At 41.8% G+C, this 25,062-nt stretch overlaps 1 protein-coding gene across 1 annotated transcript; it reads right to left on the reverse strand.

Moving 5' to 3' along the window:
• Positions 1 to 98: 98 nt before the first annotated feature.
• vax2 (ventral anterior homeobox 2) lies at positions 99 to 19,796 on the reverse strand. The gene is made up of 3 exons (XM_061066697.1): positions 19,601 to 19,796; positions 14,883 to 15,070; positions 99 to 575 (listed from the first exon to the last, which is right to left on the reverse strand). Exons 1-3 carry the CDS (start codon positions 19,794 to 19,796, stop codon positions 99 to 101), a joined length of 861 nt encoding a protein of 286 aa, XP_060922680.1.
• Between the last annotated feature and the right edge of the window lie 5,266 nt (positions 19,797 to 25,062).

Genomic DNA, 25,062 nt, shown 5'->3' on the forward strand with positions numbered 1-25,062 from the left:
TTCAGTGTCAAACAGGCCGAAGGGGGAGGGGCCGAGGAGGAAAGCTCTCACGAAGACGAGTCCCGGTCCCCTGGCGTCCGCAGAGACGGACGCGTGACTTAAGAAACCGTCTTCTTCCCGCCCAGGTCGGACTCCTTCCTGTCCAGCCGCATGTACGGCTCAAAGGCCGAGGAGCCGCAGCCGTAAGAGGACGTCAGTTCGTGATGAGCGCCCCCCAGCAGCGGCATGGAGAAGCACAGGGAGTGCGGCGGCGGGAGGCCCAGCCGCGGCGATGGCGGGGTGCCGCCCAGGGACGGCAGCGACAGCCCGAATGTCCCCCCCGATAGGCCGGACGGGGTGCTGCTGCTGATGCCGGGGGAGGAGCCTCCGCCCGGGCTGCTCAGCAGGGAGCCGTTGTGAGGCCCCAGCAGGGAGTTGTGGGGGGGGGCGGGGCCGGCCAGGAGGCGACCCTGCTCCAGGAGGCGCAGGATGTTGCAGGTGGCCAAGGACTCGGAGGTGGAGGAGGAGCGTTTGTCCGAATCTTTGGTGGTGTCCTTCTTCTGCTTGGTCCGGCGGTTCTGGAACCAAACTTTGACCTGAAACAACAAAAAGAAATGTTCGTCATCATTTTTGCTCCAAATAGAAACTTTGTCTGCGGTTGAAGCCGTGAAATGAGAACTTAAAAGGAAAGAAATATTTGCAGTAGTGGCCGTCAAAGAAGAAATATGAGTTTTATGTGTTTATTTGTCAGAAAAGCAACAGAATCTTCAGTTTTTATGTCATTTTTTGAATCCTGAAAAGGACCACCAATGGTTCTTCTGCTGCATATGTGGAACCTCATGAAGTATCCACGTGTGTTCTCTTGTTTTTAACGTGCAGATCCTGGATGTTTCAACAAACATTTACATAAAACCATCAGGAATTCTTCCCCTGAACCTTCATATGCCTCAAAATTTGAAGTTTTCCACAAGCTGAACTCTCACATACGTGTACGATTGACTTCTCTGTGACCTGCGCTCGCTGCACATCTCCCGTGTCGCATGTTGAGCGCTGCGAGCGGCGAGAGCACGCAACGCCTCAGCCACAACCCGCTCATACGTGCGTACCTCCGTGCCGAACACGCGGAGATGCTGTAATCCCCCGGCACCAGCCATCGGATCAACGCGGTTGTTTTTCTCTGCACATTTGATCATGGTGGGTCCTGAGCGCTCTCTCCTCTCTCACACTCCACAGCTCTAACAGGCCGGAAGTGCACATGTGGGAGAGGTGGGGGGGAGTCATATACTCGCGCCGATGCATCCTGCAAATATGATGCGAATGCACCAGGAGCTGAGATACTGGTGCAGGAGGCTGCAGAGGTGAGAGAAAATACAAGAACTCATGATCTCCATCGACATCTGCGTCTCATCACGGCAGCGAACGTTGAAGTTCCACCTCCCGAGCCGTCACGCCACCGGCAGCGGGTCGAGAGGAAAGCTCGCTGAACTCTGCCTGTCCTTGTCGGCCATGTTTAATTGATGGCGGCACAGCGTGGCTTCGATGTATAGCGTGTGGTGAAGTTGGTGCTGATTGGAGGGCACGGGGGGGGTCACGGGAGATCGCTGCACGGAGAGCCGCCTCCGATTGGAATCACACACATGAAAAATGGATGCGAGCCCGGGCCGAGTTACAGCGGCCTCATGCAGACTCTTCATCTCTGGCACTGTGGCAGCGGGATAATTAAACGCTCCTCTTCTTCATCTTCTTCACTCCATCACAGCTGCAGAAAAACACACTTATCTGCACCGATGCTCATATTTGAAAGAGTGGACGGAGGTTTTTCTGGTGCAGATAACGTAATGTGGCCTTGAGCTGTGAGGCCTGAATGAATTTAAGGGGACTACTGGGCCTTGGTATGTGTTCTACCGTCTCACGTTGCCATTTTCTCAATAAATCAATTCATAATTTGGTTAAAACAAATGAGAAAAACAGTTAAATAGTGAAACAACGATGTTATTCAGTCTATATGATCCAGATTATGCAAAAAACAGACTTTGAATTACACATTCTCTCCATTAAAGCTGTAAATGTGTCCTATCTTATAGTAAAACATGAATTCATGTCATAAAGCCGTGTCTTTATGACTGGATGTCACCACCTGATCAGCAGGTTTCTTTCCTCTCGTTCCTCTCGTCTTCACTGAGGAAGTTCAACCAACAGTGAACTGAAAGTTATTCGGACGTTTCCATCGACCGCGTCACGATTTCTCACAGAAACCCAGTCGTCTAATCCCTGAGCCGAGGAATTAAAACCTTCAACGGGTTGTTAATTAAAAAGAAACTCACAAGACTGTGAAACATCTCGGGTTTAATTTAATGGAATAAAAAAAACTCGACAATCATCGTACGACGGCGAGACGACACGTGGAAATACACACAAATAAAGGAATAAAGTGTTTAAAGACTGGGTGAAGGTGCAAGGCAAGCACAGCAGGAGTATGAGGACACACACACATTCACAGAGAGGTCACATGTGAAGTGGACACACACACACACACACACACACACACACACACACACACACGCTCGCTGTGAAGTCATCTCACATGACCCCGTGTCTCAGTAAAACCCTCGACTCTGCTCCAGTACTTTTGGATGTAGAGTCAAGTTTTCAGGGGGTTGAGATATTTTAAGGTTTCATTTGCACAAAAGCAACAAACTTCAAAAAGCATCTTAACTTAAATTTTTATTACAAAACACCGGATGAGCAAATTCCTGTAGTTTCCTCTCAGCTCTGTTTTGACTGGAGAGAAGCAAGCGGCCTTCAAGCAGCCGGCATCCCTCAGCTTTGAGTTTAAACCTCTGTGGGCGACACGGGTTAGAACTCAAAGCGTAGCCGTGGATGGCGTTGGGAGCTGTCGGCCCGACCGGTGTTAACCACGCCATCAGAACAGTATCAGTGCGGCGTGCAGGCGCGGCTCAGCGGGCAGTGAGATCATAGCTTCAGCCACTGACCACGACGCAAATAATGGGATCGAAGAGAGGATCCCACGGCTCAGAGAGGAGCACTGACGCCAGCGGGTCTTACTGCCAAGAGCCGAAAGAGGCACAGAGGGGGGGGGTGGTGGAGGTGGAGATGGAGATAAGAGGGGAGGGGCGGCGGGAGGGCGGGGCCAGCGGCGGTAAACCGTCTGCGTCTCCCTCCTCTCGGCCTTCACCTCTTCTCCGTTCACACTAACATCTCCTTCTGCATTGGACATAAAAGGCTCCAAATGAAACCGCCGCCTCCTTTACCCCCCCCCTCGCCGTGGGCGGGGCTCGGCCTCGTGCTCACACCACGGTCCTCCTATCGATTGCTGAGGGGGGGTAGGGGGAATAAGAAAAAAGCTTGATGGTGTTTCACAGGGATTTGATTCGGGGGGAGAACTGATGAGGAGAGAAGAAGGCCGAGCTGCCTCTGGTGCATCTACACTATTGGATGTAAATCCTTTGTAATGGGATCCAGGGTTCAGAGCTGGGGCAGAGATTACCAGGGGAGATCCAGATCTGCTGTGACCTGCATTTGCCCCGACCTCGCCCTCTGCACCCCCTCAGGTGGGCGGGGCTGAGGCGCAGAGGCGGGGCCGAGGCGAGGCCAAGACTCAGGAGGAAAGTGATGAGCAGAGCAGGGAAACAGGAAGTTCACATACTCTCTGTGAATTAAAATCCCTGTTGCTATGTTTGTAGGTCAAACGTCCATTAGTGTAAACAGTAAACGTCCTGTCATCAGTCTGTTGGTGTTAAATCAGTCGGTGACAAATCCCTTAAAAACCTAAACTTACTGTTCGGCATCAGAAACGTTATCTTCTACTGAGGATATACACATACAAATACTTCAAAAAATATACTTTCCATGTATTTTACTGACATATTTGCATAGAATATGTCCATGTTGTATTTTTATCCTATTTATTCTGGATTCAGTTTCTTTTTATATTTTATTCTTACATTTGTGATGCTACTTTTGAGCAGCTGTGATCAATAAAGGTCTTTCTTAAAAACAGTCATTGTAATTTACTACAAAAATTAGGGATAAATAAAATAAAATACCTTAATTAAATGTAAAAATTAAAAATGTTTTGTTATCTAATAAAACAAACTTGGGATCCGTTAATATGAGGGATCAGTCGTATTGGATAAGGGTTCATATTTCATCTTTATAAATTGATTGTAATTTAATTTACAAAAAAAATAGAACGACGGCCATTAACATTGTCAAATAGGAGTAAATATTTAATTTATTAGGATCTATGTCCTGCTGTGGATTAATTCACATTTAATGAACTATAATATCACAGCAGGACAGTGAAATACAATAAACTACAGGCTCCATACAAATAGAAAATACTTCTATATTATAAATTATGAATTTATATCTGTTTTTTTCTCTGAATTAGTATTTTTCTTGACAATAACAAAAATAAAGAATATTACAAGAGAGAAAGAAAACATGTTCCCATTTCTTTCTCATTTATTTGTCTCGTTTTCCTCCTTATTCTTAATTTCTCCAAAGACCTTTAGATCACAGTACAAATTATACTTATATAACAAATATATTCACTGTGTCACAATAACGTCAAGATTGCAGGAAAACTAGGAAAATGTTGATTTATATTTTTTTAAGAAGACATCAGGAATATAGGATGTATGGAACTTTTATATTATTATTGATATATTGATGAAACTAACTTTAATCTAATTGGTTTCTAAGTTTCCTCCGTGTGTTAAATCCCACTCCACTGTTTCAGACCCAGGTAGCTGCAGTGTAATGGAAACACGTGTTAGGGGATGAAAACCCAAATGATGGAGGGTGAACGTTGACGCGGCCGGATGAATTCAAGGTCAGGGCGGCGATGATGAATCCGTCGTCCTGCTTGTAAACACCGCCCAGTCGGGCAGAGGTCAGCCAATCGGAGGCCTGCGCCGCGAAACCAGGCAGCTGCAAACAGAGCGTCGGCGAACTGGGCTAGAGGTAGAGAGGTTAAGCCAGATCAAGACCCAGTGCAGAGAGCATCCATATGTGAGATCCATAAACCAGCTGAGCTCCGCTGTGTCCCAACGTGAACCTCTGATTGGAGGAAGTCGGAATAAAGACGTCGATTTAGATGTTTTTTCTAAATAATTCTCACTGTTGTTTTAATTTGTTTTGTCCCTGTTTCCGTATCACTCGTGTTTTTAATCACTTGATTTCCCTGCTCGGCCTCGAGGCTGAACCGAGCTAAGCCACGACGACGTGAAGCGTCAACATGAACATAAAGCCATAAAACCCCTCCTGCCTGTATGTTTTAATACCCACAATGCAAAGTGAAATGCAGGATTTGAGCGGTAAAGACTTTAAGGAGGACACTTGGTGTCTTTCACACTTTCCATGACCCCTCCAGCCGCTCGGTGATCCCACCCTGACCCCGGGCAGACCCCCTGATCCCAGGCATGTGATGAGCCGCAGCAACACAATGAAAACTCTTTTCCGTGGAGACTGTACCAGGTGGACCAGCGGGTAGGCCACTGTACGTCACGTAGAGGACTGATGGCAGCCGGTGTGTGTTCAGCTGCAGTGTTTGACAAATTTTCATATTTCCTGGGATATTTAAATAAAGTCTCATGAGTCATTTGTGCATTTGATTTAACTTTGGAATGTTTCACCTTTCACCTCATTTTACATCTATTTAAATGTAGTTGAAAACTTCTCTGGACTGACATATTCTGATATTTCTGTCCGTTCTCTCCTGGTATTCTGCTGCTTCGTGACATTTTTTGTTGCATGTTTTTACTTTGACACATTGTTTAGCCTCACCTTGAATCCAAGGTGGGGTTACATCACGGGAATTTGGATAGATTACCTCTATATTTAAAAAAATACATTCAAATATGAATCAAAACAACATGCAGGGTTCTTTCCAGATAATAAAAAACGAGTTGCACAGATAAAAACATAGAAAAATGAACGAATTAAAAAGTGAAATTACAGATGCTCCATCCTTCTCCTTTTAGTATTCCCCTCTCTCTCAGAATCTGAACAGAAACTGTACAAAATGAATCCATGTTGATGTCAGTGTTGGGATTATAACCCTGAACCAAAAACCATCACTGAGGCAACTTCCTCAACAGCTTCCTCAACAGCTTCCTCTTCCTTCCTCCACATCTCTCTCCTTGCTTCCTCTCCTCCTCACCTTGACTCCAAACCTCACACCAAAAAACCATCATCACCACCATCACCATCACCATCCACCCTCCAACCCTTCCACCGCCGCAGCCCCCCCACCCATCACCTAACCCCGCCCGCCTGAACCCGGTCTGGTCCTCCATGGCTGCAGCACATGTCCAGCCAGGTTCAGCCAGGGGTTAACGCCGTCTTATAGAATCGCTGGTAGATATGGCCGCCTAATCCTCCTGAGCACAAAAGCACTTGGGACTGTTATGAGGCCCACCTCTTTCTACGTCCCTCTGCCCCTCCCTCCCGCTCTCCTGTCCATCCCTCCATCCATCCATCCCTCCAACAATCCATCCATCACTTCATCCATCCACAACAACCTATACCTCTGATGAGCTACACTCATTCAATAAATATAGAAACCAAATCACCTTCTCCAAAAAATATGTCTTAACCATAAAATCTCATGATGCATAAAACTCTGTATACTGTTTTCTATATTTTTTATATTTAAAATTGAAGGAAGACAAATACATAAGAGATTCAACAGTCAGAAAATCTACACGTTAATGCCGGACTGATATGAAGGTTTGGGGGCCGATAAATATTATTATTATTATCTAACTTATTGTAAACGAGATCTCTGCCAAGGCCCAACAGTCCACTTATGAAACCATATTAGATCTAGATTTTATTAGGCTCTGCACCAAATTAAACACAATCATAAATATCAGCCCCCTAAACATAACTGATTTTTAGAAATCAAATGAAATGGTTAAAAAAACGAACAATCCCGCAATGTTAAAGAAAGGGATAAAAAATTCCTGGATCTGCCTCCTGAACGGAATCTAATTCAAAATTCCACAGGTTGTCAATAGGCGTTTGTCGCATTCTTCTACCAAATTTCATGGAAATCGGTTGAGTAATTTTTGCAGAATCCTGACTAACAGATGAAGGCTGATGAAAACATAACCAGAGGTAACGAACTATAAATAAAAAACAAATTCAAACAAATATACAGAGCTTGATTAACAAACCAAAATGAATGTGTGCATTTTTTCTCTATTGTTTATTAAATGTGCTTCTTTTCTCTATTATATATTTGATCTTTTAAGTTTTCGTACGTGACATTTTTTGTACGACCCTGGAGGAGGGATCGCTTATGTTTTTGCAAAATATGTGATTTTGTCACAGGAGAAAATTATATTAATTCAATATTTAAATTTTCTGCTTCTTTATACTACATTTTTAAACCAACAAAATGTATCTGATAGTTACTGTGACTTTTTCAGATTCATATTTGACATAAAAATCATGTTCAGTTCCTGGAATATGTTGCAATTGGTAAAATTGTGAATAATTTATATTGTTTAAAAAAAATCTAGAAATAAAATAAAATCCCTTTAAATAGACTTTATTATTGTTTAATTTCATAAAATTTTCTGCTGCATTTGTTTGTATAAATAATCCAAAAATATTTACACAATCTAGAATTGTTCTACATTAATGTTTTGACTCGTTGTGATTAAATACTTGTTCATTTTAAAGGCCTCAGTGTCATTATTCATATATTTTGGTTCCTAACTGATTTTTCTTGTATAAAACTGATACAATATGAAGTCAGACTGATGTGTGAGCTTGTGATTTTATAAAAAGTGGTTCAAGTTTAAAGACGTAAGTTTAAATGAGGACTAAACAAAGACAATATTTGAATTGTAGAAAGGCCTCGATCCAAGAGGCTTCCAACCAGCACTGACTCCAGCAGCTGCAGCGTTTAACTCATCATCCATAACATTTCAAACCTCATTCTGCAGAACAAGACTATTGTTTCTTAGAAATGCATGTGTGAATCATGAAAATATGGACGTGCTGTGTGAACACATGGTGAGGACTCAGACTTCCCTCTCTGCCGGCAGGTGTTGGTAAGCTGCCGCGCAGGTAATCCTCCGATTTAATTGCATTACACATTTTGCCAAGCGAATGACACAAAGTGGCTGCATGGAAAACCTTTGACTGCACCGATGAGGTCACACCCAAGGCTCTCGGTGTGTGTGTGTGTGTGTGAGTGTGTGTGTGTGTGTGTGTGTGTGTGTGTGTGTGTGTGTGTGTGTGAGAGAGAGAGAGAGAGAGAGAAAGAGAAGAAAAATGAAAACCTCTTGTTTCTAATTTTGCTGATTTTCACGTCAGTTGTAGGATTACATGCTCCTCCATATGTTCGAAAATTAGACCATCCTCACACATACACCCACACACTCACTCACTCACCAACACACACACGTCCATACACACACACACACACACACACAAACCTCACTCTGCCAGAAGCTGATGAAACAAGTCAATTCAATCTGAGAGTAATTAAGGACAAACTACGTCTTCATGGCCATTATGTCCTCTGAGGATCTAATCAGCTGATTGACAGGTCGTTTCCTGACCGTCCCTGAGTGGGACTGAAGCTCCTCCCCTCGGGACGACGCTCTGGAAGCAGTCAGAGGAAAGAGTTGGTTTCTTTACAGTACGAAGACCAAACATTTGCTCTGGAGGCACAAGGCCACAAGTGTCTGTGCGTCCGTCAGCGTGTCTGTCTCTCTTCCTTTCCTCTCTTTCTCCATTCACACCGTGGGGACAATCCTCGCCCTGTGCAGCCGCCTCCCTGCTACATCTGCACAGACACACGTCATGGCCGGGTCCTCTACGGCCCAGACGGGTGGCCAGACACCGGCTGTCTGGGCCCATCATGGAGAACAATACACACAAGGAGGACATTCAGTGAACGCAGACCCACACAGGAGCACAACTTGTCCTCTTGTCTCCGGCGTCTGCAGACGGACACAGAGATGTGGGGCCTTCTCTCCAGTGTGTGGAACCAAAACCACGTTTTCCACGACTTTAAATTGGAAACGTTTGTCTCTTTTCTCTTTAAATCAGTCGACAAATTCAAGTCCATCACATTTCCTCTGTTTCTGATCCTTTACATCATATTTTACTAGTGCAAGGATGGATTTCAAACCCTGACAAGAAGCTGTAACGTCTCAACAAAGGAATTCAGAATGATCCTGTTACTTTAAACACTTTTTTAAATGTATTTCTACACTCAGTGGTCATATTGTCTTGATCCATTCTGCCACAGAGTAACCACATGTAGAGGGATGTGAGGCCTGCACCCTGCTGCCATCACCAAAGCTTGGTCTATTGACATTATACTGACAGTGGCATCATCCGCCTACAGTTCACAGATCTGTTCTTTCTTTTACGCCTTTCTGCTGAACATACTAAAAAATATGAGCTGAGAAATACCTGTCAGCCCTCGTCTGAAAGTTTTCACAGCTTCCACTAAACTGGGCCGGAGGCGGTTTGGACTCAAGTATTTGTCGGACTAATAGAAACGACAGCAGGCAGAAGACGAGGGGAAGTGTCAGCCTGATGTCGGGCGACGTAAAGACCTGTCGCCGGGCGGCTGTGTCACATTCAGGTGGGCGGTGATTCTCAGATCAAATCCAGCAGCTGAGTTTATTAACCTAAAATGTGTCGCGGGAAGGTGCTTCAGGAGGTGGATGAACTCTGGTGGCACAAGAGCATCTGTATGCTTTCATTATACGTTTTTTAACACATTGTCAAATTTGTCCCTGCAGGCCACCGTACACCCTCTCTGACTGTCGGCCAGGAAACAAAGAAACTGTTTTAAAAAAGCCCAAAAGAATAAATAAGATCTATAGTAGAGGCCTTATATAAGAGTAAAGTAAGAAATGCATTTTTAAATAAATGTCAAAGGACAGATGTGCAAACTTTAAAAAAAAATGAAATTAGACTATTTTCAAAAAGATCAAAATGTTTAGTTTTTGTTTTTTTTAAATCTATTGTGACAAAATAAGGGGAAACCAGATGCAAACATTCAGCCACATCTGTGCAGCCGGCTCTACATTAAAGATTTAACATGGCCGAGCTCCCTCCCATTTGCTGCAGGATTAAACCAGTTTAACTCGGCGCAGGGGCCATTAAATCCATAGCTTCTCCATGCAAGAGCTGCAAACAACAATGGGCTGATACAATGGCAGCGAGTAACGTCAGCTGCACTCAACTCAGGACGACTGTGGAGGAGCTTAAAGTGACCACACAGTGTCCTGGAGCCTCCTGGAGCCTCCCACTGACAAACCAGTCCGAATAAAGAATGAGAATGAGAAGAGTTTTGATCTTTTCCTACATTTTTGGAACTCAAATGTCCGGCAAAGTTTTAAAATCGATAAGAAAGTTGGTGTTTGGGTGATTTGAACACATTTTCACATGGAACTACATTGAGAAAATGTGTAAAATAAGGTGTGGCTGTTCCACATGTGGTGATTTACTATAAATTCATGTGTGTGGATGTGAAACTAGAGATGAGGAAGGTTCCATTCAGCAGTGAAGGATTCACATGCAACATACCTTCACAATAAGAGCTGGAGCCTCCATGAGCATCCACAGGGTCCCCAATAAGAATCTGTGTGTGTGTGTGTCTGTGTGTGAATGTGTGTGTGTGTGGGCACCCCCACTCCTGCTGTGGTACCCTGTGGGGGGGAGCCACCTTCAGGGATGAAGGGACAGCTCTGAGCTGCAGGTAATGGATTACTCAGTAACCGTTACACCAGAGTGTTAAGTGAAAAAGAAAAAATAAAGTTATATATTTTCTTGGGCAAAAAAGTGTGCATACACATGTTTTATTTATTTATCTGGAGAGTCAATATCATAATAAACCTTCAGTCATGGAATTGAAGAGCAAGTCGATTTTTACTTTTGAATATTTCTGCTTGGATCGATGACATAAACAGAATAAATAAAAGTCTGCTCCATCGAAATTTTTGGGTTTAAAAGCGTTGGAAGATGAAAAATAAAAATTAAGATATTTATTGGAAAGAATTTCTGACTGATATCATCAGAAAAGTAACGAAGAATGAGCCATGGTCGTGTTTGTGGCGCAGTTTCACCTTAAAAGACAAGAATACCGTAAAAATATGACATCATTTCCCCAGAGCAACGTTTGCAATCGACAGTTTATTAATCCAAAGGCTGCGCGTCATGACGAGAAACGCTGGTTCCATAAGTTTAATAATTTATAATAATATATTTTCCCATGAATAAGTAATTTGTCCATCTATTTTCAGAAATATTAACAGGGAAATGTATTTGTCTTAAGCTTCTGCGAAGGAATCTGTTTGCGTGCGTAAAAGAAAGATTTAAAAAACTTTTAAAGTTTCTGTACGAGTCTCTTTTTTACGTGCGTGCGTGCATGTGCTTCCTATGTCTGCTGCCTCATTGCGTGATCCTTTTGAATACCTCACCAAACTAATTGGAGTTACACCATGGGTCAATGACCAAATCCCCAAACATTGTTAAAAAAACACTTAACGATCCAACCTCTCTGTAATTAGTATTTGTCTTTTCAGTCCCAGAGAAAGACGCCTGTCACGTTTATATAGGCTAAGCATGTAGCCTGAGGTTTATATAGTCTAAATAGTATTGTTATATTTATAGCCTTTATATTTGTTTAAAGTGACTTTGGAATTAGTTGGTTGCTATAAACCTTAGAAATAAAAGACGAAATGGGAGTTGAGTTGATTCTGGATTTAGTTGAAATAAGGATCGAATCTTATTGGCAGGATTTGGTTGTTTTAGCGAAACTAAATGAAAAACACTTCACCAGGAATAACATTATCCCACTCAAGATGTTTCCATTTAATCAAACAGACTTAACGAGAAACGAAGGAACATTTTCCCAAAACGTAAAGAACACCGAGCATTTAACAACATGGTAAGAAACGCAAAACTCCAAACTAAACTAAAACAGAAAATCTAGAAAACAAGAGCAACAGGCCTGAAGGAGCTTCTCTTTATTATTAATAATGTTTAAATAACTGAAGACGCTGTTCAGATAGATAGATAGATAGATAGATAGATAGATAGATAGATAGATAGATAGATAGATAGATAGATAGATAGATAGATAGATAGATAGATAGATAGATAGATAGATAGATAGATAGATAGATAGATAGATAGATAGATAGATAGATAGATAGATAGATAGATAGATAGATAGATAGATAGATAAAAAGACGCTTTAAAAACCATTTTAGCGTCAGAATCCAATTAACTGCAGTAACACGCAGAGATGAATCCAAACAAGCTGTTTTAAAAGCATCCACATGTTTTTAGCGTCTCCACCTTTTTCCTCCGTTGTGATTTTCCATCAGTAGATTTGATTTGGTTCATTTGCATGACGCGTGTTTTGTCCCCGAGCAGAAAGGAAACGATAATAAGACACAACTCGCCACTAATGCCACGAAAAAGCCTCTTTGATCGCGTTTAAAAGCTGCTTCGATAGCAACGCAGCATTAAGACGTTTCTGCACAATGGCTCTAATATCTCGCTCCGCCATCACCGAGGAGACTTTTATTATTAACGTGTTGTTCTCACTTGAAGGTCAGACGGGTTTTCATTCAGCCAATCCTCGGCTGCAGCAGCAGCAGGAAGCTGGGGCCCTCCCATTAACACCCCTAGTGTCAGCACTAATGAGGGACACAGTGGCTGCTCTGTGCTCCACACACACACACACACACACACACACAATCACACACAGACACACACATACACACCACCCCATCACCTTTATGTTTGAGTCCTGTTTTTTTGTGTGGTTAGATAATACCGCTGCTTTATGGTGGTGCGTAAATTCCTCCATGTGTTATTTTACTTCCTTCAACAAGTGTTAAAAGAAATGTCTGCAGCACAAAAGGCCCCGGAAACAAAACCCTGCTCTTTATTAGAACGAGTAAGAACAAAATGTGCAAACGTCGAAGCATTTTCGACGCTTTTACTTTATGATATTTTACTTTGAAGGTTTGTTTTTACGAGGTTTTCGTTGTGAAACACGTCACAGTTTCCAAATAGCATTATTTTTCATAATCGGCCCCAAAAGGACATTTTAACACAATATATGATCATAATATAAGCATTAGTTAGTTATAACTTTAAATGGTTCTGTTCTAATGTTGTAAAAAACCAAGACCATGAAAGTGAAGCAGCTAAGTGGAACCAAGCCATCGTTCATTTAATTATTTGTTTATCTGTGCTTTTCCTACTGTAGCGTGTCTGTAACTTTATACAACGTTTTTGTCAGTTATTTTATTTTGTCTACAGACGTGTGAGTAGGTAGAGTGTGTGTAGGTTTCCCGATGGATAACAAAAGTTCAGCGATTCGTATAAAATGCTTTAAATGTTACGTGACGCAGCTGAATGCGCACGATTTACGCTGCTTCATATGAACTCCTCTACAAAACGGAACTGATATTTAAAGGACACAACATATGAACCTACAGTGTGTTGAATAAATAGTTTTTAAATTGTTAAAGACCCTCATTGTCATTAAAATACCGTTTGTGGAAAACTGTGCACTTCAGCCAAATAGAATGTCACAATTATTTATTTAATATTTGTAAATCTAAATAGGCTAAAAATCTAGAAAATAATATATTATTGGTTGGTCTGACACTTCTGGTTAATTGCTCCTGCGTCACTTAACTCTTCTAGGGGTGTCCTATATATAGGCCATAGCGTGTGTGCGTGTGTGTGTGTGTGTGTGTGTGTGTGTGTGTGTGTGTGTGTGTGTGTGTGTGTGTGTGTGTGTGTGTGTGTGTGTGTGTGTGTGTGTGTGTGTGTCCATTTTATGACTAACACAGAGGGGTGGGGCTCGTGGCGCTGCAGGAGGGTTTGAATATGTGTGTTCACACTGAGGAGCAGATACAACAACAATACCACAACAATAACAACAACAATAGCCACAAACATCCAGAACGTGACCATGTATATTTTAGTAAGTGATATACACAGATCTGCTCAGTGTCTGGGAGACTAAATAAGAATGAAAGTGTTTTTTAATTTGTTTTTAGTGGAAACTGATCACTTGTAGGAAGTGGTGATTATTTCCCTCTCATTCAAACATGCTCATGACGTCAGACCTCACTGGAATGACTGGTGCTGCTGAACTGGGATTCAGACGGTGACAGATATTAATAAAGACAAGTTGACTCATCTGATTTTGAGGCTGATGCAACCCACTGGATTAAAAGCGTTTTTTAATAATGTATAAATTCCATGCATGTATATATATATATATATAAATAACTTATTTTAACTTCAAATTCAAACATATATGTACAAAGATTGAAATTGAAAATGCAAAACTATATTATATTAAACTTTAGGCCTCTAAACTGACTTGTTTAGAGACTGAGTTACATTGTTTTCTCTGATTCTCCACCTCCATACAGTTGCCTGTACATTCACATTAAACACACACGTGTTTGTGTTGTTGGACTTTAAACCTTCACTTGTTCATTTAGTAGAGGTGGACAGTAGAAACCTGTGTTGGGCGTGGCAGCTACGTCTCCTGTCTCCTCTCTGATTGGCTGACATGCCAATTAAAGCCTCTGAACGAACCAGAATCACTCAGATAATACATAATAACACCTGATGGATTTGGCACCATAATTCTGAACTAGCACTTTAAACTACTTATGAAAGTTATTAGCTTGTGGCTACAGAGGCCTAATGTGGGTATTTAGGTGAATAAAATAACGGGCTCACATTTGGTGGAAACGTTCTTATTGGTATTAGAATATTTAGAATAAGTTTTTGTATTTCTTGGCTTCTTATCCACAGACAGTTCCCTCAGACGAGTCCCGGTCCCGGTGGGTTCTTACCTGGGTCTCGGAGAGGTTCAGCTGCCGGGCCAGCTCGGTTCTCTCCCGGCCAACCACGTACTGGCACCGCTGGAACTCGAGTTCGAGCCGGTACAGCTGCTCGGCGGTGAAGGAAGTGCGGGTCCGCTTGGGCCGGTCCAGGTCGAGGCCTTTGGGAAGGACGATCTCCCGGATGGTGCCTTTGGCGTCTGTGCAGAGGAGAGAAACGCAGAGAAACACAAAATGTCAGTGGATTTTCCTACAGAAAAACAACAAATTCAGATCATACTCTGCTTATTGTGAGATATATATTATAATACAGGTAGTTGGAGCATTTATAAGAGAATAAAATCAGAAACAATCCAAATGGACGCACTGGTTTTGTAGTTTTACGCACACACCTTCCTCTGGCTGGAGTATGCGAAGGCCTATAAGAGCTAAACTGGTGTGACACTGGGACGATGTGCGTCTTTGAGATACACAAACTACTCATTTAACACGAGGGCTGGTTCAGAACTTGCTCTGTGAGAAAGATGCATATTCACACACGTCAATTGTAAATAGCAGATCTAGTCTGTGGTGTGCTTTTATCAGTGGCTCATACTAAAGCCACAGTCTTGTAGTTAACCGACTTCATGGTCTTAAATCCACGCAGATTAAAAACTGAATCACCGGTTGAAGCTTCGTGGCCAAAACTCAGACTCAGATAAATTCCGCTTGATTTCAGTCACTGGCTACGTTGGGAATTGCACGTCCTTGTTCTCCTGGTGCCAAGTGAAACGGAGTGAAACTAAAGATCGCAGGTGGAAAAGACTTTATCCCAAACTTTATCTGGCACGTCATGTTGGAATGACGATAATAACACTGTGCGTAAACCTGCTCGGTGGAGTCCTGACTGTGAAGCTGTCTGTGTGTGTGTGTGTGTGTGTGTGTACACTTGTGTTCTTGTTATTATTATTTTTTAAATACTCTTCTTCCTTGGTTGAGGCGTGTTTTTGTTAGTGTTGTTGGTTTGTTTCCCTCCAAGTGATCTACTATCAATTTTATTTATTTATCTGCCTCGATATGTTCACCCTGGTATGGTTTTCAAAAATAGCAAAAAAATCTGCTAAATCTAAACCAGTTTAAATAATAGAAAACATTAAAAAGTACAAAAACTACACGTTTTAAAAAATTTAATTTATGATGTATTAAATATTAGTGATCCTGGACGAGGGGGTCAGAAATGACACCCCGCACTGGATCCACAGACCCGGTGCGTATAAAATAAATATGAGAGAGAGAAAATAATATAAAAAATCGTCATGAAGTTTTGCCATAATCGACAAATGACGTCTTTTTACAATAAAAAAAACTCCACAGCAGCCGAGATTTGTTGGTATTTATCACATCGAGGCCAGACACGACCTCCTCTTTGTCCAGGGTTTTGAATTCATGAAATATGCAAATCCAATAAAATATGAAGAGTCCTGAATTAAATATGAAACAATACTGATTGAGCCAAACATCCAAACTGCAAGAGCAACAAACACGGAAAGTTCAAATAGACTTTCTTTATTTATTAACACAATAAAAAGGCACAAATAAAACCTTCCTTATATTCTGTAGTCGTGGAGATAAAAGTGTTAAAACGTAGCAGGAGCTTTGCAGGAAGCTTTGCGTAAAAAGCGTAAAATACGGGAGAATTAAAGCAGATAATGAAACTGTGACTTGCTCCGTTATATTCACGCACTTGTCTCAACCTCTGCGTTGTAGTCTCAAGTGTTTATTTAGCCGACACACGCACGAACCACGCAGTAAAAACACGACAGATCTCCATCTTTACGCACACGCATCACGGCCGTGCGTCATGTGTCCCCATGGGAAGTGTGTTCCTCACTACACAGGCTACAAACCGTCCTCAGATCACACATGCACGTTCATACACAGAGTCGTACATGTTTTAATATTTTTTTATAGTTGTGGCCAAACCCAGAGAAGCTCAAGCTGTGATGGAAACATGCGCAACGAGAGAGGGAGTGGGGGGGGGGGCTGCGCAGACCTGCTGACCTCCCGGTGACCTCGGCCTCTCTGCGGAAAACACGAGCATCCAGACTACAGCTTTAAAAAAAAAAAAAAGAAAAGAAAAGCCCTGACGCTGCAGGCCCTCCAGAACGAGCTGTGCTGTCTGAAACCCAAAAAGCACCGAGTCGTCCCAGGCCAGCTCCTGGTGCATGAACTCCATCAACCAGCATCTTATGGAGTCCCAGCTCCCAGGTTCACAGAGAGGAACCGTGCGAGCACCTGCCTGTGGAGAACCACAGCAGCAACGATAACCTGGACTTTGTTTATGTGGAGAAGGAGCAGGAACGAGGACGAATAGAGGATAAAGCGAGTAAAGGTCTCACTGGTGCAGCAGCAATATCTAACAGGAGTATTTCTAATAATGTGAATAGGGGAATAAAAATAACTTAATATATGTGTATTATTATTATTTCAGCTGCTTCAAATAGAGGCAACATCTCATATGGAAACAAGGACGAATAGAGGATAAAGCGAGTAAAAGTCTCACTGGTGCAGCAGCAATATCTAACAGGAGTATTTCTAATAATGGGAATAGGGGAATAAAAATAACTGAATATATACGTGTTATTATTACTATTCCAGCTGCTTCAAATAGAGGCAACGTCTCATATGGAGCTGATTCCTGCTTTTTATTTTTTCATTTTAAAGCTGCTTCTTCGTCATTTCTCTCGTGTTTCTGCTCCTCTCACACCCACATCATCATCCTCCTCCATTTAAAACCAGCAGTGACATCAACACTACCCTGGTGTCCTGTGCTGACTGAGCTGCTCCTGCATCAGGACACAGCTCCGTTCAATACAAGATCAAACCAACCAGGCAGCGGCCATCGGACCCACAGCGTCCGCCTGCAGCCGGGAATTGATAGGCCGACATATTGACTGTGTCCAATGCAGCCAGCAGCAAAAATAACACACAGCTTGTAATTTAATTTGATCATATTTTTCTTTTTTTTTCTAAATAAACCTTTCCAGGCAATTTTGTTCCTGGAAAATCAAAAAAGGCATATATACAAGCAGGAAACCTCCTCATATATTCCTCATGTTATATATATTCTATGTGTTTCCTCATTTGATCGCTAACAATATTTATATTTACGCGCGTTAAGAATATTAACAAATGTCCTGAATGAAAATAACGTTGTAAAACAAATACACATGTATATAAATATAAATATGTTCTCTTTGTGTTTTTAGAACCTGATGCTTTTTAAGATTTTCTGTTTATATATTTACTGCACAGACTATTATATTTTTTACAATTTAATCTGCTAATATAAAAATACATTTTAAATACCCACAAATATCTAGGGCATTTTAAGGTGTGATGTGACTTTAATAGAATATTTAATACAAAATAAATAAATAAAAACAAAGGCTATAAGATATTGTTAGAGATTATTGTGTGTTTGCTGATTGTATAAATGTTTATCTGCGTAATGTTTATATTTTTGTGTATGTTTCTGGGACGTGGGTTCAACTCAGAGACCAGTGCCCTCCTGCGTGAGGGCGTGGACACTGTACACACACTGCATTAAATATTATTCTGCTGTTCATTAACGCAACGTTGGCACACAAAGGCAATCAGCCACTGACATGTAAAATAAAACACACTCACACTCACACACACACACCCACACACACACACACACTCACTCTCTCTCTCTCAAACACAGATTCATAGTGTTTGCAGATGTGTGTTTTTCTCTCAGCTCTTGTGTTGGTTAACAACACAACGATGAATTTCACTTACTCTTCATCGACTGTTGTTTTTATATAATTCATGTTTTTCTTTGTTATCTCGTTTAAAAACCTACAGAAACATACATGTGCTATTTATAAATATTCAATATATATATAAATGTGTATATTTATTATGAGTAGACACAACAGCAATATTTCAGAGGCTTTATTTAATTATTTTGAATATTGATTAGACCAATTGATTTGTATATGAACAAAAGAAATTGATATAAATGGGACAGGTTGTGCCAAACGATAATTCTGTGACTTCTGCAATTCAGAGAGCTGATTATATTTATTATTTTAATTTTATATTATTGTTTTTTTCTTTAGGAGTGGTCTGTTGTTACAGTTTGGTGTGACGGAAGTGAAAGTAGCTTATTGTTAGCACAGCAGATGCTTGTTGTATCCAGCACCACAGATATTTACATCTTATGTTTGGGAGCTTCAGTCAAAGTTTCACACACTATTTTACTTATTATTCACCAATACAATAAAGCTCAGGATATTTATTATAACAGTCCTATTGTTTTAGTAATATTTAAATGGGTAAAGCAAGGAAATAAATCTAAATAATGTCATTAAAATTCAGTTTTACAATATGTATTTACTGTTTGGGTTTAATCTGTGTGTAGGTAGGAAGTAAAATCCTGCTTTAATTATGTATATCTGAAGTATTAGCAAAGTAAAGTATTAAAAGTAAAACTACTTATTATGCAGAATGGCTATTTTTTAGTAATGTATACTTTACTACATGATTATTTGTGCATTTTCTTGCAGCTTCAGATTATGACCTGTTATTATTTCTTTCATTCTTTAAACCACATTATTGTCTCTGAACCAGCAGTGAATTTAAAAATCTCTTTTGCCATCTTGTGGATTTGAGTTTTTACGCACAGAATCAAACCGCTGTGGGCTTTGTTGTCGCGCACTTACCCCTCACTAATATCCTCCGACAGTAGTCCGGGTCCACTCCCAAAAGTTTGTCGTGCCCGTCCTCGCTGGAGGAGGTCGGCGTGGAGGCGGAGGTCCCCGGGGTGTCGCTGGAGCTCTGCACCGGGGACCGGGACCCGAGCGGAGCGGGTCCGCAGCGGAGGCTCCCATCGCCCATCGTGGTGGCCTGGTCGAACATCTCCAAGTCGGATCAGTCTCTCCTCGGATGCTCGCTCTCTGTCTCTGCTCCTCCTGTCTCTCTCTCTCTCTCTCTGTCTCTCTCTCTTCCTCTCTCTCTCTGACTCGCTACACTTTCTTCTGCATGCCCTCCTCTTCCTCTCCCAAAAGGAAACAAAGTAGATCCAGTTACAAAGGAGCCATGCGGTCCAGGGAGAGCTTCAGGTGTCGCGGCATGATAAGCTGGGTCCGGAGGTCCAGAAGCGAGGAGGAGGAGGTGGAAGGAGGTGGAGGAGGAGGTCGGATGAGGAGGAACCTCGGTGTCCTGCTCGATCTACAGCAGCCAGGAGGAATGCATGGTGCAGAACTGCAAGGTGCAAAGGGGGCAAGCAGATCTATGGAGGAGCGGGGAGGTGCCACAAACACACACACACACACACACACACACACACACACACACACACACACACTGCTTAGAAATTAAGTGAGAGGCGGTGCGCAAAACCCCCCCTCACACACACACACACAGACACACACAGCTGCGGTCACAGTTCAACCTGCACTAGCCAGGAGAGGAAAGTTCCTCCTGGTTCCTCAGGAGCTGCAGCCTGTTACTCCAGCCCCGGGTTCATCCTCTGCTCCTGCGGGGTCTCGGCTGCTTGTGGTCGGTGGATAAAGAGAGAGAGAGAGGGAGGGTCGTGTGTGTGTGTGTGTGTGGAGAGGAGGTCTGGGTTCGAACCCTACAGGAGTGGACCAGGGGGAAAAGAGGGAAATGGTCTCTAATAGAAGCTCAGTGGATTTGTGTGATGGTGTTTTTGCTTCACGTCGGGAGGAGCGAGGCTGGCGGAGGGATCAGCCTCTCGGATCCGGGAGATGTTGTGTGGTGTGGGTCACATTTGTGGTGACACACAGCAATTTACAGTGGCAGGAACCCGGCTACGTCACTTCCTGCCCACGCAGGCTCGCCGCTGATTGGTCCGCGGGGCCGGGCACGTTTTGACAGGAGGATGCAGAGGAGCTGCAGGAACCGGGATCAGGCGGGAGGACATGAGATGATGGACACACACACACACACACACACACGCAGATCTGCATCAAGTCTCTGTTTTCTTATATTGTTGTTGTATGTATGTATGTGTCCTGTATGTGCAAATATACTTGGCACATAAAATAATTCTGATTCTGATTCCACCATGGAGGAGCTCCAAAGCCCAAAGTGCACTCCCCTCAATTTAAACCCTTTAAACGTCTTTAAGGCAAGTTATAACAATCTCCATATAAAAGTATTAACTTGAAAGAACATCACTTGGCAAATGAACAAATACACGTATGCACATCTCATACAAGCCTTTACATTTAAAGATGTGATGGAAGTTTCTACATAAACAGTTTTACAGCCAAGCGGTAAAAAAATATATAATAAACGTGTGTGTTTGCCCTTCATTAAAATAAGTAAAGACCCTCAGAGGTTAGTTTTACATGCTCATATAAAGGGTGGGATATCAGAGGATGTCCTGTGTGGTCAGATGAGACACATTTGTGGGTTTAAGCTATAAAAATAAATCTGATTTGACTCTAATATTCACCAAACTAGGTTCTTCCACAGTACAAAGGTGCAAAATACATAATTCTAGTCTTTTTCATTCTAAGAAATACGCTTACCTATATATCACTTTTTGGTCAGAGTAAAATATGAATGGCAGAATAAACTGTCAGTTTAAAAACAAGTCTTTGAAGCTATTATATATGAACCAATATAAATATATATCCTGGACTGATGTGAGGTTACAACATAAACATAAATATCCATGTGGTATAATTTGTTACTCTAAATTGACCTTCACTAAAATACATCATTAACCAGTTGGTTTACTCTTACACGCACAAATAAAAGGTGGAAGGACGGATGATGTCAATTTCAAATCCAGATAAGATAAATTTGTGCTTTTGGGCTGTAAAGACAAATCTGATTTAAGTTGAATACATTATTCCAGCATCAAAAGGTGTCAAACATTAAAATGAGTGGTTATGATTTGACTTAACTGTCAGTTTCCACTGTGTTTCATAGTTTATCACGTCCCGATATAGTCGTACAGATGCTCATATCCTTATGAAAATAAAATGTATTGCCTTCCTATCAGCTTTTGAAAGATAAATGTCTGAAGAAAATAACAAGCAAGATTGAAAAAACAATAACTGGTTCTTAAAAAGCAACACATCCACTAAATCATATAATCCAACACAATCCACTGAAGTTCTATAGAGGGAACAGGTGTTCCTATTATTTTGTTGTCCCCCCCCCCCCACTAACCACACACAGTCTTGTCCTCTGAAGCGATGACGACACCTCCGGCTCGTACGGACACAAAAATGAGCTGTTAACAAACAATCTGCACATGAAACGTCTCATTCAAAGTCGTTTTACTGTACGTGGGCATGAGGCCTTCATCTCAGTCACTCACACACACACACACACACACACAGACACACACACACCAGTCCATTTACCATCCCAGCAGATTCATGTTGATGCTGCAGCCTGCGGTTTGTTGTGATTGTGAGATAATTTCCGTCGCAGGAAAACGACTGAAACACCGGCTGGAATTTCCTCTTTACAGGTGGAACATCTTTGAGAACACCCAGGGAGGCTGGGGGGGGAGGAGGAGGAGAAGAAGAAGCATTTTACTGCTGGATTATATAATTATAGTTTTGCTGTGTGTGTGTTTTTCCTTATTTTTCTTATCCGAGGCCGTAATTACTGCACACAGCCACGGGTCGTTACTCCTTTCAGCTGGACTAATCTCACACAGGGTGAATAGAAACTGTCAATCAGAGGCCGCACTCAGCAGCAAGACAAGAGGGGCCTGATTGCTGCTGCTGCTGTGACACACACACAGACACACACACACAGACACACACTCCTTCTCCTTCCTCCTTCCCTCCAGTGTTTCCACCCTCTCTGCTTTTTACTGACGCACGACTAAAACCCTTAAAAAGCAGATTTTCTCCGTCCTTAACTTCTCCGAACGCTGCTCATGTTCATGTGTTTCAGTCCGGAGGCGTGTTCAGGAAACCATATTTGTGTCACTCACTCGTTCTGTGTGTGTAGCATCAACAGCAAAAACTGTGGGGACACACACATGTTGCGGCTGCTTTTGTTGCTGTGGAGGATGTTTGATGCATCATGTGACGCCTCCTCATCCTCAACAGCCTTTTTCTTTATGCATAAAGAGAAAATATACTCAAACAGGTTGGAGTGATTCAGAGGAAGACAAACATGTAAGTTTGAGTCACTGAAACGTAGTAAAAGTATTAAAGATTTTCCTGTTTCTTTATAATCATGCCGCAGTTCAGGGTAAAATGTTGTACTTTTTTAATCCCCTGTGTTTATTTACAGGAGAAGGAACCAACTTCTACAGCTTCTTGTTTTCTATACACAAATATATAATATCATTAAATACAAAAATACACATATGTTTTCTGCAAACTTTACATCTTCATTTCCCCACATTATAAGTACTTAATTGCATCCTTACAATGTTTATTTACACTCTTATATGTTCTTATTCCTTATATTTTGTGTCGTTCTGGTGAAGTGTGTTCTTATATCTTTTGTATTTTGTGTAGTGTTTGATTTGTAATAGGAATTTCACATTTCGGATCTGTCTATATATGTGTAGCTGTGCATGTGAGCATTAACACTTAATGAATATAATTATGTAAGGATTTTACACAATAAGAACAAAAGTGTACGAAAATGCTCCAATAATCATGTAGTAAAGTGTTAATTATAACAATAGCCATTCTGCATATAAGTAGTTTTACTTTTAATACTTATCTCTGCTAATACTTGTACTTCAGATATACATATTAAAAGCAGGATTTTACTTCCTTCATATAAACATCATTTTTACATCAGTTAAACCTGTGAATCTCTCCACCATCACAGAACTTTACTGTTCACACTTATAATAACTATTATAAATAAAACAACAGACTAATGAACTAGTCTGTGTTAGTGACTGGGACAGAAGATCTTCTCTGACCACTTTATCACATTTAAATTTGTCTTCATATTATTATTCCTTCTTCCTTCCTTTATATTTTCCATGACAATGAAAAGTAAGGATACAATAACCCACGTATACAACTAATTATTATAATCATTGAATAAGAGTTGTACTATTTCATACAGGTTCTGGCAGAACTCCCTGTATCAGTGAACTTTAAAAAGAATTGTACTAATGCTGCAGAAAGTTTTAATGATGTGAAATCAACAAAATCAGAAGGAAAAACTTATTTATTCTAATCTCATCCTCATATATCTGCTAAGATCTAAAAATGCCACATGTATTAAATCACCGCAGATGAATGAGCACACCCACACATAAACACACACACACACACACACACACACACACACACACACACACACACACACACACACACACACACACACACACACGCACATCTCTGTCTGTATCTGTGCCCACGGGCCAGAAAACGCGAGGATAATAAATTGTGTATTTGCACCAACACACCAACTGCTTCCGCTCCGTGTACTGCAGGCATGTGACTGCGGCTTCGTGCAGATGAAGCTGATCAATCAGATCAATCAGCAGAGATTATACAGTATCCCGGGGTCACGGGGGGGGCAAGAGGTCACGCAGAGTTCACGCAAAGCTGTGGCGGAATGGCACAGATCTGAGCGCGTAGGGGGGGGGAGGATGTATGAAACTGTAAAGATGTTGTATTATTATGATGATTGTGAATATTACGATGATGCTGAGGATTTAACATTAACACCATTTGTATTATTGACCTCATTTCAGAGGCAGGTGCATTCAAATACCTCCAGTGCGACGTTCAAGGCTCCTGCTGGCCAGTTTTTTACAGTTTCACACCAAATCCGTGTATTCACTGATTTCACAACCTTTTATATATCGTATAAAATACCGCTTGGAACTAGTTTCTGTGCCCATTTTCTATAGAAGAGCGCTTTATGTTGATAGATTCAAGGTAAATCGGAGTGAAGTTGCCGTGTGGGCAGCCGGAGGAGGTGCCGGGGAGGAAACTGGACGCGCACACGCAGAGAGGTGTTTTTATTCTCTTTGGGGAGGAGATAGTGAGGAGAAAAATCCAACGCATCTATAGAAACGTGTCGGAGTGAAGCATTGAGGAGGAGGAGGAGAAATGCGGAGGAGGAGAAATGTGCAGGAGGAAAAATGCGGAGGAGGAGAAATGTGCAGGAGGAGAAATGTGCAGGAGGCTGTGCGTAAAAACGTGGG

This window comes from Limanda limanda, chromosome 22, assembly GCF_963576545.1.
Source record: "Limanda limanda chromosome 22, fLimLim1.1, whole genome shotgun sequence".
Lineage (NCBI taxonomy): Eukaryota > Metazoa > Chordata > Actinopteri > Pleuronectiformes > Pleuronectidae > Limanda > Limanda limanda.

Bases quoted from the DNA above. Each gene is read 5' to 3' on its own strand.
- vax2 (XM_061066697.1), bottom strand. From the start codon at position 19,796: ATGTTCGACCAGGCCACCACGATGGGCGATGGGAGCCTCCGCTGCGGA. The intron at 15,071-19,600 runs GTAAGTGCGCGA...TCCTCTGCACAG, and splicing joins TCGGAGGATATTAGTGAGGG to ACGCCAAAGGCACCATCCGG. The intron at 576-14,882 runs GTAAGAACCCAC...TTGTTGTTTCAG, and splicing joins TGAACCTCTCCGAGACCCAG to GTCAAAGTTTGGTTCCAGAA.